The sequence below is a fragment of the Pempheris klunzingeri genome, chromosome 11 (assembly GCF_042242105.1).
Source record: "Pempheris klunzingeri isolate RE-2024b chromosome 11, fPemKlu1.hap1, whole genome shotgun sequence".
Classification (NCBI taxonomy): domain Eukaryota; kingdom Metazoa; phylum Chordata; class Actinopteri; order Acropomatiformes; family Pempheridae; genus Pempheris; species Pempheris klunzingeri.
In genome coordinates this window covers 10,812,126-10,826,819 of record NC_092022.1, presented here as the reverse complement: position 1 = coordinate 10,826,819, position 14,694 = coordinate 10,812,126, and the positions used below count along the sequence as shown (strand labels likewise).

General features: G+C 41.6%; 1 protein-coding gene across 1 annotated transcript; it reads left to right on the top strand.

The window, feature by feature from the left end:
- The first annotated feature begins 243 nt into the window (after positions 1-243).
- slc16a4 (solute carrier family 16 member 4) lies at positions 244-13,551 on the top strand. Its single transcript, XM_070840278.1, has 8 exons — positions 244-360; positions 604-736; positions 961-1,104; positions 1,298-1,459; positions 1,594-2,247; positions 6,719-6,930; positions 11,001-11,094; positions 13,343-13,551. Exons 1-8 carry the CDS (start codon positions 244-246, stop codon positions 13,549-13,551), a joined length of 1,725 nt encoding a protein of 574 aa, XP_070696379.1.
- The last annotated feature ends 1,143 nt before the right edge of the window (positions 13,552-14,694 follow it).

Sequence of the window (14,694 nt, the reverse complement as noted above, 5' to 3'; positions counted from 1 at the left end):
CTTAGAAAAGCTGTTAGGTTTGGTGTTTGGTGTAATCCAAAGTATCAACACTTAAACACACATTAGTGACTGTGTGAAAAAGGAAAGCTATTTCTGCAATAACCATAAATGTGTTAATATCGTCATTACCAGAAAGAAGAATTTGTATGGCCTCTGATATGGTGAAGGCTTCTGATCAGGCAGCCTGTGAGATTTTTAAGTTTCATATGTTTTTTTTTTTCTCCTAGTGAAACCAAGGCAGCCATGAACCTGTTCAGGAAGGATGCCATGACCACTAAGAAGGAGAAGGAAAAAGAGATCCAGTATGAGGACCCTCCAGATGGAGGCTGGGGCTGGATGGTGGTGCTGCATTGTTTCCTGGTATGTCCACCTCAGTTGTTAGTGATCCCTTGTCTCTCAAACATGCAAATACGTAGCCCAACAGTGTAGAGCAGCACAATGGTCCTTCAGCTACCAGCAGTTTTCTCAACCACTGTGATCAAATACAGAGACATTGTGTGCAATGATGTGGTTTCTGTTTTTTTTTTTTAAAACAAGTTTCCAGTAGAATTGTAGTAGCAAAAATATTTGAAAATGTTTTTTTGTGTGTGTGTGCCTGTGCAGGTAAATGTCCTAGTGATGGGAACACTGAAGAGCTTTGGGATCTTCTTTGTGGCATTCCAGGATGAGTTTGGAGGCTCGGCAGAGAGCATCAGCTGGATCGGTTCCATCATGTCGAGTCTGCGTCTGTCTGGAGGTTTGTATTGCAAGAGGCTAACTCTGTCTGTATCCCTTGTCTTGTATAATGGTGTCCTCTGTCCTTTATGTCCCCAGTGAATTTGTAAGATGAAAGCAGAGATTTTACTATTTGAAGGCACTTTTCCTGTTGACGCAGAAGAAAAGTTTTGTGCTGTATACAGTAGGAAATAAAATATCTTGACATACTCTGTGTTCATGCTGTCGCTGATATATCATCTGTAGCACCCCTTGCCTCTGTGGCCTGTGCCAAGTTAGGAGCCAGAGTGACCTCCATCGCAGGAGCAGTGCTGGTTAGTGGAGGCTTCCTCATGAGTATTTTCGCCAACAGTGTGGTGTTCCTCTACATCAGCATGGGAGCGATAGTTGGTGAGTAGAAATATGTGGTAAGACAAGATAGCTCAATGAGACACACTGTTTCCCAACTGATGCAAAAACCACAAAGCAAAACCAGGGCGTCTTTTTGCGGTCACTGTGAAGTCATAGTGAATAACTTTTTCTCTTGTCTGCCCACATGAAAAACAAAGTGTTGGATAATTATAACCTGCTTTACTCCTCTTAGGAATGGGTTTTGCACTACTGTACCAATCCTTCTCAGTGGTCACAGCACTGTACTTCCGAAAGAGGCTAGCGACAGCGTATGCTATCGGGCGCTCTGGAATGGGTTTGACCTTTGCCCTTGCTCCGTTCACTCAGCTGCTGCTGGACCAATATGCTTGGCAAGGTAGGCAGGATCGATCTGTTAATGTGCAGGCAGGCAGACTCTAATGCATTTCTTTGACCAATGAGGTATTATATGTTTTCTGCCGCACATATATGGTTACATTTGGTTTTTTGAGCTCCCTTTGTCCTCCACAGGAGCGATGCTGATTCTTGGTGGTCTCATGCTGAATCTGGTGGCCTCTGGGATGCTGCTACGGCCCATCAATGTGAAACCTCCCGTGTCAAACCCTACCTCTTCTCCCATCGAAAAGAGTCCTTCTGTTTCCCTCAAGAGTTCCTCAGAGAGGGAATACACCAAGAGCTGCTTGAACGGCTCCTCTCATTTATCCAATGGCATCTCCAAATCAGACTCATTCCCATCCCCTCCTCCTGCCCCTCACGGGGACACTGAGAACCTGGGGGGCCAATGTACTCAGGGACTCCAGGACCAGTCAGTGAACCCTGAACTGACCAGACTGGTCCTCAATGGTGTGAATGGCCATGAGCCCCACCATGACTTGGTTCATTGTAAACCCACAACTCCAGACAGCTCAACAGAGCTCAATGGCAGCATGAATGGGTCCACCATTGTTGGAATTTCCTCACATGCCAGCACGCCGAGTGAGGTGACGGTCAGAAAAGCCAAAGTACTGGATTTCTCCCTGTTAAAGGACCCATTTTTTTGCATCTACACTTGGTCCTTGGTCTTCAGCCAGCTGGCCTACTTCATCCCTTATTTCCACCTGTCTGCCCGTGCCAGAACCCTGGGCATCGATGCCATGGATGCTTCCTTCATCATCTCTGTGGCAGGTGAGGCACACATTGGTCAATACTCCCTACTGTGTTTTTATGGTTTACCTAACAGGAATAATGTGACATGTTAGTTGCTTTTTTTTTTAATGAAAGTTAGATGTGAAGATTGATACCACTCTCATATCTGCACAGTAAATATGAAGCTGTTGCAAGCAGCCAGTTAGCTTAGCTTAGCATAAAGATTGGCAGTAACAGAAGTAACAGAATCCTCCTACCAGCACCTCTAAAGGTCACTAGTTAACGTGTTAGATCTTGTTTTTTTTTAATCTGTAAAAAACTGAAGTTTAAAAACGAGAGGTGGTGTTATGGGGAGGACTATTTCTTGGCATTCATGCATTTGACCGTGTCTACAATTTGGATGATGCAAAAAGTCAAATAATAAACCTGCCGTTCTTTCTAAACCTGACAGACTCCTGATATATACTGTAATAAACAGTGGATTACTGCTGTTTGTCTCCGAATGTGGCTTCCAGCAGGGATTTCACAGTGACTGAGAGGAGGGAGGTCCAGGTTTCTTTAAGACTGGGTTTAAGGAGCAATGCAAAAAAGTCCCCAGTCAACTTCTAGGCATTAATTATTTGTGAGCTGCTCAGAGTCTGCAGTCTTATGTAATGAATGTGCTTACATAAAAGCTGAACTTTGGTCCACTAGCCAGGGCGGATGGGTTCAGTAGTATGCCATTGATGAAGCCACTCCATATGAAAAGAAAACAGCATTAACATTTTGACCACCGACCACATGTGCGTGTAATTCTTTAAGAGTGCTTGGTCAGGCTTTGTGAATAATTGAAATGCTCCAGATGGGGTTGTGCATTTATGAGTTACATGCTTCTGTTTTGTAATCTATCTCTTGGTAATCAGTCTTCAGCAGGCAGAGATAGTACTACCTTTGAAGAAAGGTGTCTTCTAGATAAGAATCATGGTTTGATACTTAAGGATGTAATAAAGGTAAAGGGTGTGGGGGAAGCTGTCGCCATAGTAACATGCTGATAGTAAGTGCTGACTTTTTACATCATCTCTTTAATGTGAAATTACATCAGGCTGTTTCAATTATGCACCAGTGCTCTGGCTTTTGAGGAAATGGCCAAAGGATGGTTTTGGAGTCACTTTAAGCGAAAAAAAAAAAAAAGAGTTAGTCGTAAAATTCAGTATGTAGATTTCCTGGAAACATACAGTGTTTTCTTTTTCAGCATTGGTTTGCAACAGCAGCTGGACACCACCGCTGCTTGAGAAAATTTGGAAAAATCAAAGAATGCAGTCTTAAGGAAACACTGTGGCCTGAGCCAAATAACACTGCAGTATAAAATTACTCAGGATCTGCTAAAATAAACAAATGTGCTTTATAGGTCCTTAAACCAAACGCTGCAATGCTTCTATGGAGGTGTAACAAAAAGGATATAGGTGTTTGAATTTTCCCTGTTGGTCTGTGGGGTTACTTATGAGCTTCGTGCCAGCGATCAGTGCCAGCGAGCAGCAAGACTGACAGATTCTTTTGACTCAGACACGTTTGTTCTGTCACATTCTCTGGTCATGTGCACTGTAATGAGAGAGAAAGAGAGACCAAGCTAGAGAGACGGGGTGCCACCCACACCACAAAGCCACCATCCCAGTGTCCCGCTGTCCCTCTTTCCCCAACCCAGCACTCGTCATAAAGGCCCATTGACTCGGCTGAGGGTGGGAGGCCACTATCGTCCGGGTCAGTTTGTTCGTCAACCCTCAGCCACCAACACTGGAGTCGCTAAGCAACAGCGAACTGAGTAAATTTGCTGGCGTGGTATCAAGAGGGGCTCCCAATTTTGTTCAAATTCAGTTCTAAAGTGGCTGATACTTTGCGGTGGAGCACTGAGGCGGCAACACCTACAAAAGAGGAGGCAAGACAAGCCAAATGCAACCTCAGACAAGCTGGGAAAACCAACATGCCTTTTATAACCTTTTGCTTTAATCTAGTGACAAAATGTCCCTCTTTCAAGCAAAGGGAATGGCGTCTTTCCATCCCTCGCATTCCCCCCTCTTTGTTAATGCCCAGAGGTATACACATACACCCTCTATACCTGAGAAACGGACAGAACAAATTATGTCCCTGAAGCAGTTGGCTTAAGGTGCTACTTAGAGAGGCCAAATTTAAACTGCATTGTACGGAGTTTGAACAGGAACAGCTGCAGGCCTGGACGAACCTGCTGAGTCTAAAACACACAAACAAACTCACAATTCGTCTGTATGCAAGCAGGGGACGCCCCAGGACTCTGTCTTGGGTCGCTAGAGGAGGACACATAAACACAGCACAGCTGCCTCATGTCATCTTTCTAACCTCGGAGGAGAGAAACACGCTAGATTCTGTTACGTAAGGAAAGCAGAGGTGTTCACTGATGAAGCGTTTCATTGTTAATGTTAATGTTAGAACTTTATTCCAAGCATTGAAGGACGACTTAGCTGATCATCACCAATTACATCCACGTGTTAGTTTATGTAGATTACTGTAGCCTTCATTCACAGTAAAGGTAATTATGCATACTTTACTTGGTATTGCTGTATACCACACTGTATACTGTATGCAAATTCATCCATATTCAGCAGAATTTTCATGTGTTTTGAGTTCAGGCTGAGTGTCAGTGGCTGCAGCCTGTGCAGTTGTGGTGCAGAGGCTGAGCAAAGGATGAGTGAGTCTGATCTGCATAGAACCAGTTTGTTTCATTGATCAGTGGCTCAGCACTGCCTGCTTGTAGCTATTCCTGCAACGGTCAATACACCACTGCAGTTTCCGCACCACCTATCGCGTTCCAGTTGACCTCAGCAGAGAGCAGCACATATCTGCCCAGTCATCATACTGGAGCAAACAATCAATCAGATGGGATGGACTGCATAATGAGTAGTTTGCCAGTGTAATACAGATATTTACAGATGGATATGTTGCCACTCACTGCTCCTGCCAACAGTCTTTTTTTAGACAACAGGAAAAAGCGGGACTAGAAATGGGCTTCTCTTATAATAATGTGGACCTGTGAAATTTTGCTGCAGGGCAGCATCCTTTCCTCACATGCTTTCTTTGCCCCGCCCTCACCCGCACAGACCCAAATATTTATGCATACTTTGTTTATTTTAAGCATGACATAACTGCATTATTTTTAAGGATGTGGTGCACTAACAGATCCCAGTGTGTTAACTCTGTTTAAGCATCATTTCAAAATGGAGTCAGGACTGCCGGCCTACTATACTGAATCATACTGTATCAGCGTTTGTACTTGAATCCCACCAGGATTATCTAAACACCAAAGAACTAATTATTTACTGTTTTATGACATGGATGTCATAGTTCAGGGAACCTGGCTGCATGTAATTGTTTTGGAGGGTTACTGGTGGCGTGACAGGTGAATGGAGATGAAGTGGAGTGATAACATGGTGGTTGAAAGTGTATGTGTAATTTAAAGGGCCGGTTCACCCAAATTACAACAAGACTAAGGGTCTGTAGCCACACTAGTGGTTCTGTGAGACTGTACAAAGGCACAGCAATGCTTTGAGATAGATGCTAAACTTTGCATGCTAACATGCTCACAATGACAAGGGTATCGAGAGACGAGTACTTTTGCCTTAACTCATTTGCTAATTAGCAGTTAGCACAGAGTACAATTAGGGCTGATGGGAATGTCATTTGTTTTACAGGTATTTGATTACAAACTAAAAACAATAAAAATTTTGACGATGGTGCCAGAGTAAAAGCTAGGGGATTACCAAAGTTATTATTTGTCAGTCAGATAGTTTTAGTTTTATTCACCCAAATTCTGAGATATTCATCTGAGATTCTACTGCACCGGCAATACAATCGGTGTGAATGGAATTTGTATGTGGTGCTTGCAGCATTAAATATATTTTAACAAAATCAACAGCAATGTGTATTTTCAGATTGACAGCAGGTAGATATGATGAAATTCAACAGTGCTGTTGAATAAATGACATTTTTCAAGGCAGAAATGTCTGAGAAGGACAAACCAGGGCAAATAAAACTAAAACTATCTGCATTGCTAGATACTATTTAGTTGTGTTTTTTTCTCTTGATTACATCTGCCCTATGAAGCCAACAGAAGCCAACTATGAACCTAAATATGAAGCTTTTTAATTATTGCAGACATTGTAGGCTGAAGGTGTAGAGAGCAGGGATGCTCCTTGTTGTCTTTTGGATTCCATCAAAAACTCCATTACCAAAGAGCAGCTTCCTGTTGCTACCTGAATATTTTATTATGTGCCTTCCCCAGACTGCCTCTCTTATTCTGTCCTGTAAAAAACATTAGGAACATCCTACCTTGCTTTATTTAACAAGGATAATCCACTCAGTGTCATTATTGCTGCTTACAGTTCTCACTTTTTTCTCCTTTGTTTAAACATGTTTTTTTAATTTAGCTTCATTCTCATTCTTCAGTCTGTGTCAGTTTCTCATCCACCCATTCATAAGCCTCACCTACTGGCCTGTGTTGCAGGTATCACAGAGACCATCGCCCAGCTGGCATCGGGCTGGGTGACAGACAGAAACCTGTTCCATAAATACCACTACCACAAAGCCTACCTGATCCTCTGTGGCCTGGTCAACCTGCTCTCCCCTCTGGCAACCTCCTACATCCTGCTCATGGTTTATGCTGTCTTCTTTGCCATCTTCTGTGGCGGATACATGGCTCTGCTGCTGCCCGTTCTAGTAAGACACTACATCTGAACATGGTTATGCTTTTCTACTCTCCTAAAACATTTTACCAGCCTTTACTGCACGTGGCTGGCACTGTTTTTATCTTGTGTATGTGAGTGTGTGCGTGTGTGTGTGTGTGCACGCGCGTGTGTGTGTGTGTGTGTGCGCGTGTGTGTGTGTGTGTGTGTGTGTGTGTGTGTGTGTGTGTGTGTGTGTGTGTGTGTGTGTGTCGTGTGCGTGTGCGTGCGTGCATGTGTGTGTGTGTGTGTGTGGTTGATGCAAAATGTGGTCCAGACACACCTACTGTGCCACCGATTACCATTAAGGCTTTTTCTGAGTATTTTGCCAGATGTTTGTGTCTGTCTGTGGATAGTTTTTGTCCCTGCCATAACACCATAACTGTGATGCAGTCACAAAACTTGGTGTGTAGGTGTGTAGTTGAGATCACAATGAAGGAGTTCGGGTATGGGATCATACAAGATCATGGACACTGAAATTATGGGGATAGGCAGTTGGGAAGGGGCCACTGGCTCCTTGTCTTTATGCCCATATCCCACATTCAACTAATCGTTCCTGCCCACCAAACCAACATAATCTAGATAACATTCAACCTTCATTATAATGACTAACAACAGCAACTATGATACATCTTATATAGTCTATATTAACATAGTATTTTGTTCAAACACCCTTTGATAATGACAATTTTGATAAATAAAAAGTATTATCTAAGGAGAAGGCACATTAAACCTTTACATGGATTTGGCATATTGAACAAATCTGGCACAGTTCATCTGTTTCGACAAATTCACTTCTCTCATGCCATGGGTTTACTTGCACCATACATATTGATTTTGCATCGGATATGGCATCACAATATGGCATCTAGCTAGGGTTGTTATTTTCAATAATGCTTTACTGAACAGGTAGTAGTAGTAGTAGTCTTGTATAATCTTCTACAAAAGAACTGAAATGCAACTTTGGTCGGCCTACTTTACTCACTGGTAGTCGAGTTTTTAATCGTGCAGTCATCACACTCCGCCTTGTGATGCTTTTTGAAATGCTGCAGTGAATTTGTAGTGTTGCCTGGTGTTGTAGTTTCGGTAGCAAGCCACATTCTGCACAATAGCTGACTGACATCTCAGTGTCCGTCTGAATTCGATTAACCATTCAGCCTCGTTCAACATTATTTGACTTTTCACTCAATCTCTCCATGAGTCCATACTTCATTTACCATAAAAGACCCTTACAGTATCAGACTGTAACCCGCTGACCTCATCATTAGTGTATTTGTGTATGGGGACTTTTGTACCATGTAAAAGTGGCTTCATTACATCATCGTGTCACGCAACGAAAGGGAAAAGTATCCTTGAAGGCGACCGTTGGAGAGGTTTCCCAACTGCCATCATGGGTGGAACAGCGTATTAAGTCAGCGAGTATCCAGTATCGTCAGGTCATATCACACCTGAAAACAAAAACAGGAGAACCACTGTGGCGTGATTTCACTTGGCAATGGTGCATTCTTAAAGCCCAGGTCATGCCTCTGGGCCTAAGTGTGATCAGTTGGGTTTTTTTCCTGAATGTGAAAGGAAGAACCAGTCACACCAGTTTTCTTCTTGATCCACCTCTAACATTAAAAATACACGTCGTCCAGCACCAGACAACAACTAAATCAGCTTATTGATGTTTTCTAAAGCAGCCAAAGGATTCCTACATCAGTAATGTTTGAAAAGCTGTGAGATATATTTTCAGTTAGAAAAGGTTATAAAAAGGTGCTGTTTATGAATCAATAAGAAATGATCTTTGTGATTTCATCTCAAAGTTATTTTAGTAAATTAAGGATTGAGCCAATGATTATTTGTCTTGTGACAGCGATATCGCAGGAATATCTCACTTTGAGGAGAACAGTTTTATTTATATATCCCTATACCACAGATCAATAAGTTGCCACAAGGGGCTTCACAATCTGTACACCAAATAACATCCTCTGTTTTTAGACTCAGATGAGAAGCACTTCCTTCAAAGTCTTCACTAAATACATTATACGAGTCTGGACAGACATGGACTGCCTGTCCGTGGACACCCTGGACTGGTCACCAGCCAATCGCAGCGCAGACACATAGAGACAGACAACCATTCACGCTCACAATCACGCCTACGGGCAATTTGGAGTTGGTTGAGAAAACAGATTTTGATGAAATAACAACAGAAGCTGTTGAATCTTTTCAAATGTATGTTCAGTTTCATGAGTCTTGTGTTTTTTTTCTTTCCTTTTTTCCATTTGGAAAAATACTGTCATTGTATTCTCTTTGTAACAGCTTCAGTTTTAAAGCTTCAGTCTTAATTGTAATTTATGTATCTTTCTTGTGTTTAGTTATATTTAGCCTCATAACTGTTCTGACTATCAATTTTCTTATTTGCTTCAACGGTACTTGATGAGTCTTGATGTCCCATTCACTACTGCAGAAACATTTAACAAGGTGAATGTGGGGCCTTCCATCCTTCCTTTAATCACAGCATACCTCTTTTTCTAATATATGTTCATAAGTGAGGGCTTTATTAATTGAAATTATAACCTGATACCCTCGTAATTTAAAATGTTAAAAACCCAATCTTCTCCTTTTTATTCATGTTCAGTTTCATCCTAACGGGTTTAGTTTAGTTAATTTGAAGTATGCACCCAGTTTCCATTAAAGGAAGGTATTTTCTCCTTTTAGTCCTGCTTTCTTTCTTTTTTGCATTAGAATTATTTCTTCTATTTAACAAAGAACCTTTCCCTGCAAGTTTCTCAATTTTTTTTTCTCAAGCAGCAACTAAAGGCCCCTGAGCAGGCCCAACTGAGTCACCACTTTTATGGGAGTCATATGCGAGTCCCACTCATTAATCCTCTTAATCAGCAGCTATCCTGTCTTTATGCAGAACCTCCACATACTGGATAAAACTGCCATTCATCATCTCCGCTCAGCACCAACCACTCCTACTGATCATTTGCCAGCCTGTTCGATTAAACTCTTTTTCCAGCCATTTATCTTCAGTGATGGATGTTTCAATTCCCAGTAGCAGAAGGCTCTCTCCTGCTTTCCATGCAGAATTGCATTGATACCCTCCCTCAGGTGGACCTCCAATTTAGCTGGATATAGTTTGGAATCCATCAGCTTTTCTTTTGCAGCGCGGGTGAAAAGTTTGTGATCCTTAAATATCCTTTTCCCCTTGTACTTTGGATTTTTCGTACCGTCTGCTTTTGCTTGCAGTTGACAAATCTCACCATGAGCCCCCTCTGGGGTCGCTCTGCTGGAAGGACGTAGGCGCCCTCCAGGTGAAGAGGGAGGGCCGACGATCCAATTGTTCCCTAAAAAAATGTCCACTGCACTACGTTCCCCAATTTTTGGAAACGGCATAAATTCACAAGTTGTTCCTCCTCCTTGTAATTCTTAAATCTTCACTTCTTTCTTCAAGTTGCCTCACGAGTTGTAACAGGTACCCCAGTAGTCGAGCAGCACTATTCCAATTTTACACTGTTGGAAGAAGTTTGATTACTTGTTGTGGCGACTTATTCTGATATTAAAAAAAAAAAACAAAGTTACACCACTTTTAAAATGAGAAATGAATAAGTTTAGTGGAATTGGGTTTGAGTAGGCTACTTCTTCACCAACAAGCTGCACCTATGGCAGGTGCCAGAACTGGAAAACTCAACACCGTGGCTTTTTTTAACCTGTCTCAGACAAATATTAGACAAGACAAGTATACACTCACACTATTTTCCGAAGCTTACCATCATTTTTGTTTTTTATGGTTGTTTTCCTACTCTGTTGATGTCTTCATTTCATTCTGTTTCATGTTTCTAAAGTGCATAAATCAACTTCTTTGACTGGTAATCCATCATCTTGACCTTTCTATACACCATATTTTCTTCTGCTTCCTTGTAACCTTGAAATTGCTGTGTGGTTCGGGAAATGTTAAAATATCATACGAATGTGAAGTATATGGGATTTGTACAGTCCTAATTTTAAAACGCAAATAAGAATCAAGGTGGCAGTTGTGAGTACCAGTGTTTGAAGAGCTTCTGTTGTTCTGCTCTGCAGGTAGATCTCGTGGGGTCAGAAAAACTCAACAACTCCATGGGCTTCTCCATGTTCTTTGTCGGCCTCGGTTGCCTCACGGGGCCTCCTTTGGCAGGTGAGTGGATCACGTCATGGAAAACCTTCATGACTCAGACATGTGTTAACCCACTTTTCCACATGCACACAATAACACTTACATATGAACTGCATGTGCATGGGATTGCAGCCATGCCGCTACAGTACTAAAGTGATTTGTTGCAAAGAGGGCAGAGTGAAGTTTGTACATGTGTTTCTGTGTGTTCTGTGTATGTGTGGAACATATATTTTTTTTAGGGGGGGTGTAGCACATATTTTCATGGGGCCCTGAATTCCTTGCAGTGTTTCTGTCTGCATGTGCGTGTGTGTGCGTGTGTGTGTGTGTGTGTGTGCGTGCATGCAGTCACCATAGAGTGAAAACTGAAACACACAGGAGAAAAACAACCTACAGTTAGTCCTCAGAGCATTTTGGGCTTGCTTTGACAAAAATGTGAACAGGGGTTACTGGGTCAGATTTCATCCTGCCTACAAGCCAGTCAGGTCTAACCCTTAAAATAACAGTGTTGTGCTCATGGCTGGTTTTGAGTCACTTTGTTTAAGTGATGGCAGATTGCCTTTGTTAGTCTTACAGAGCTGTTTCAAATCTGGGCTTGGTTTTTGTTACATCAAGTTGTTGCAGATTTCCTCTGTAGAATTACGCCTTTTCTGGGTCAGTTTAAAAACATTCACACACATTAGTCATCTATGACATCAAAAACCTGCTTGTCTTGGTGCTTGTCTCGTCATGATAAATGCATATATTAATGTGCATTTCTGTCTATATGTTGGTATTGGCCTGAAGAAATAACCCTAGTTTTCCTTATAGGTAACATTTGGCCCCAGTTAAAGCCAGGGGGTTCCCTTGAACCTACTGACATGATCCCTGCCCACTGTGTTAGGCAATCCCCTCAGAGGAGCTTATGGATTTTGGGATTGAAATGTGACTAATTACCCCCTTTAGGGTGGTACAGAAATAGCATGTGGCTCTGTTTACCATCCCTGTGGTTCAAGTTAGAAAGTGGCTTTAGGCAAACTAAGGTCTTCAGGCCATAGGTCATAATAACATTCATGTTGTTAATCCACCTCTTCAGGAGTGTAAGCTATCTGTCAACTGTCTCAGCAGCAACTCTAACGTGGCCATACCTACTCTCTATCTGTCTCACAGCACTTTATTTGTTTGAGGTGAAACGTCAGCATGGCCCATGTAAGGAAAACAAACACGAACACAGGAACAGGAAGTCATGAGTCAGCTGCAGTGTAGTTTGTATTGTCGTGCATGAATAAATACCTGGAATAAATACGACCTGGAATTAATTTTATGAAATTGGTGTCTTCAAAAATAAACCAGTGTAATTTTTCATACCACCTTCTAATTAGGTAACATTTGTAACTGCTGGCTTTATCAATGGTTAATTAAAGGTTAAATAATTTACTAATGCTATATCAATCGAGCTATATAAGCTATTAACAAGCACATCTGGGTTGCCAGGTCACTGATGCACTTTCACTTTCTGAAGCCATCAAGTCTGCAGTTAAATATTAAATATAATTCAATTCTTGATAAGTCATTTATTTACTTTTTCAATAATCCATCAAGTTGCAGCTGGAAATATCCTTTTGTTTTATCAATGGATTTTGTTTTTGGATTTTGCTCTGCAGCTCTTTTCCACGAGGTCACTTGTCAAACCATCTGCTGCTCTCCTGATTAACTAAAGAGATTAAAAAAAACAAAAGTTCATTTTTTCCTTGCACCTGGCAACCCAAATGTTCATGTTAATGGCTTAATATCTGTTTATCTAGTATTGTCTGCTTTATAAAGGGTGCCTTATTAGAACGTACAACCAGTTTTTTCTTAAATGGTGTTTTCTTTGTTAACCTTCTTGTAATATTCTGATTTTGTTGACATCTGTGCATTCATTTTTCTCTATGTTTAGCATATTTTAAACTGTCCTTACCCCACATGCATGGTATCCCTTTACAGCCCAAACTCAGCTCAGAACCCAAAGTACAAGACATAGGCAACTATAGACATAGATATGTGATCAAAATATTATTATTAATAACAGTTCAGCTTTATAAAAAATATAGTTTTACTGTTTATACACAAAAATACAGCAGAAATGTGAGAAATAAAACTGTAATACATTCTATCCTGTGTGAAAACCCCACAGCAACACTTTCAACTCCTATCCTCAGCTTGTCTTTACATGTTAATGTAAAGTTTTGTTACTATAGATGAAACACGCTCAGTGTATTCACAGTTAAATAAACAAACTTGTGTTTTGCAGGGTTCCTGTACGACTACACTCAGACTTATGACTGTTCTTTCTACCTGGCTGGGCTCTGTTATCTGCTCTCCTCCCTCTCCCTGTTCATGGAGCCGCTGGCTCAGCGCTGGAAGGCCAGGTGGAAACTGACCCGGGACAAGAGAGCGGAAAGCAGCTGTAAGACCAACGGCTGCTTCACCCCCGACCGCCTGCAGAACGGCGCTGTGTAGGAATGAAACCCAGGGAAGGCCTTCGATCTTAAACCAGCATGCTCTTAACTTGCCATAGGCCTGCATACCTTGGACCTTGGACTCCAGCTTAAAGTCGGGACCCAAGTGACCCTTAATTTCAGCTGGAACGTAACACGGGCCGAGGAGAAGAAGGTTCTGAACACAGTAACATGATGTCCGAGAACATACAATAGTCTGGACGTTGCTGAATAGATAATTACGTTGAACTTTTTTTTTTAAAAAGCCAAAATTTTAGTGTTCTGCAAAATATTATATCCCCTATTCTTGCTCTCATCAGAGGTACAGGCATCCAAACCGAAGAAAACACCCTTCATACATCATCCAGCACATTTTACTATTAACAGCTTTGCAACCATAACTTATTAATTCTAGTAATTATTACTCCAATGCAACAACAAAACTGCACTCTCCCTGCAGTAAGTTTTCGTTGCAGATATTATTGCTGGAAACTAAGCTATGCAGTTAAGCTCGAAATCCCGCCCTCAGCTATTTTTTCTGTAATGATATCAATGGAAGCACATATCCATGCCGGAATATTTCACTTCACTGGAAGCCTTTATCTGTATCTGTGAACCTGTACTCACTGATCTGCACTTTGGGCCAAGTTGTGATTATGCTGCATGACATTTCCAGTTAATTACAGCCCGCTTCTATGACACAAAGTAATCTGCTCTCAAGCCATCAAGCCAAAAACCAGGAAGCGCTTCAGTAGTTTAACAGAGAAAATAATGCGTCTCTTATCAAACAAGGTTATTGTAGGTGCAGACGTGGGTTGTATGGCATGTGCTAGCATTTTGAGGTATAAACGTGTGCTTGATTTCCACGATGCAAACTCCTATTCTCGTATTTATAACTTTATTATTAATATTCTGGATGCCTTTGTGTCTGTCATGCACTTAGGCGTACATTCACAGACATTCAAAATGTACAGCTCATTCAAGACGTCTGTGCTCTTGTTCAGAGTTTTGGATAATTTTCCTTTTTTTCAAATGGGCCGAATATTGAGAATCTGAACCCTTCATACTCACTTACACTTTAACCTAGATACTCTCCTTTGCACTTGAGCACATTAGTTCCCTTTTTTGACATCTCTCAGTTTTTTCTGGATTCACAGTTGAAGCT

Excerpts from the sequence above, each read along its gene's own strand:
- slc16a4 (XM_070840278.1), top strand. The coding sequence starts at position 244 with ATGAACCTGTTCAGGAAGGATGCCATGACCACTAAGAAGGAGAAGGAA. Across the intron at positions 2,248-6,718 it reads CTTCATCATCTCTGTGGCAG|GTATCACAGAGACCATCGCC; the intron begins GTGAGGCACACA and ends CCTGTGTTGCAG. Across the intron at positions 11,095-13,342 it reads CACGGGGCCTCCTTTGGCAG|GGTTCCTGTACGACTACACT; the intron begins GTGAGTGGATCA and ends TGTGTTTTGCAG.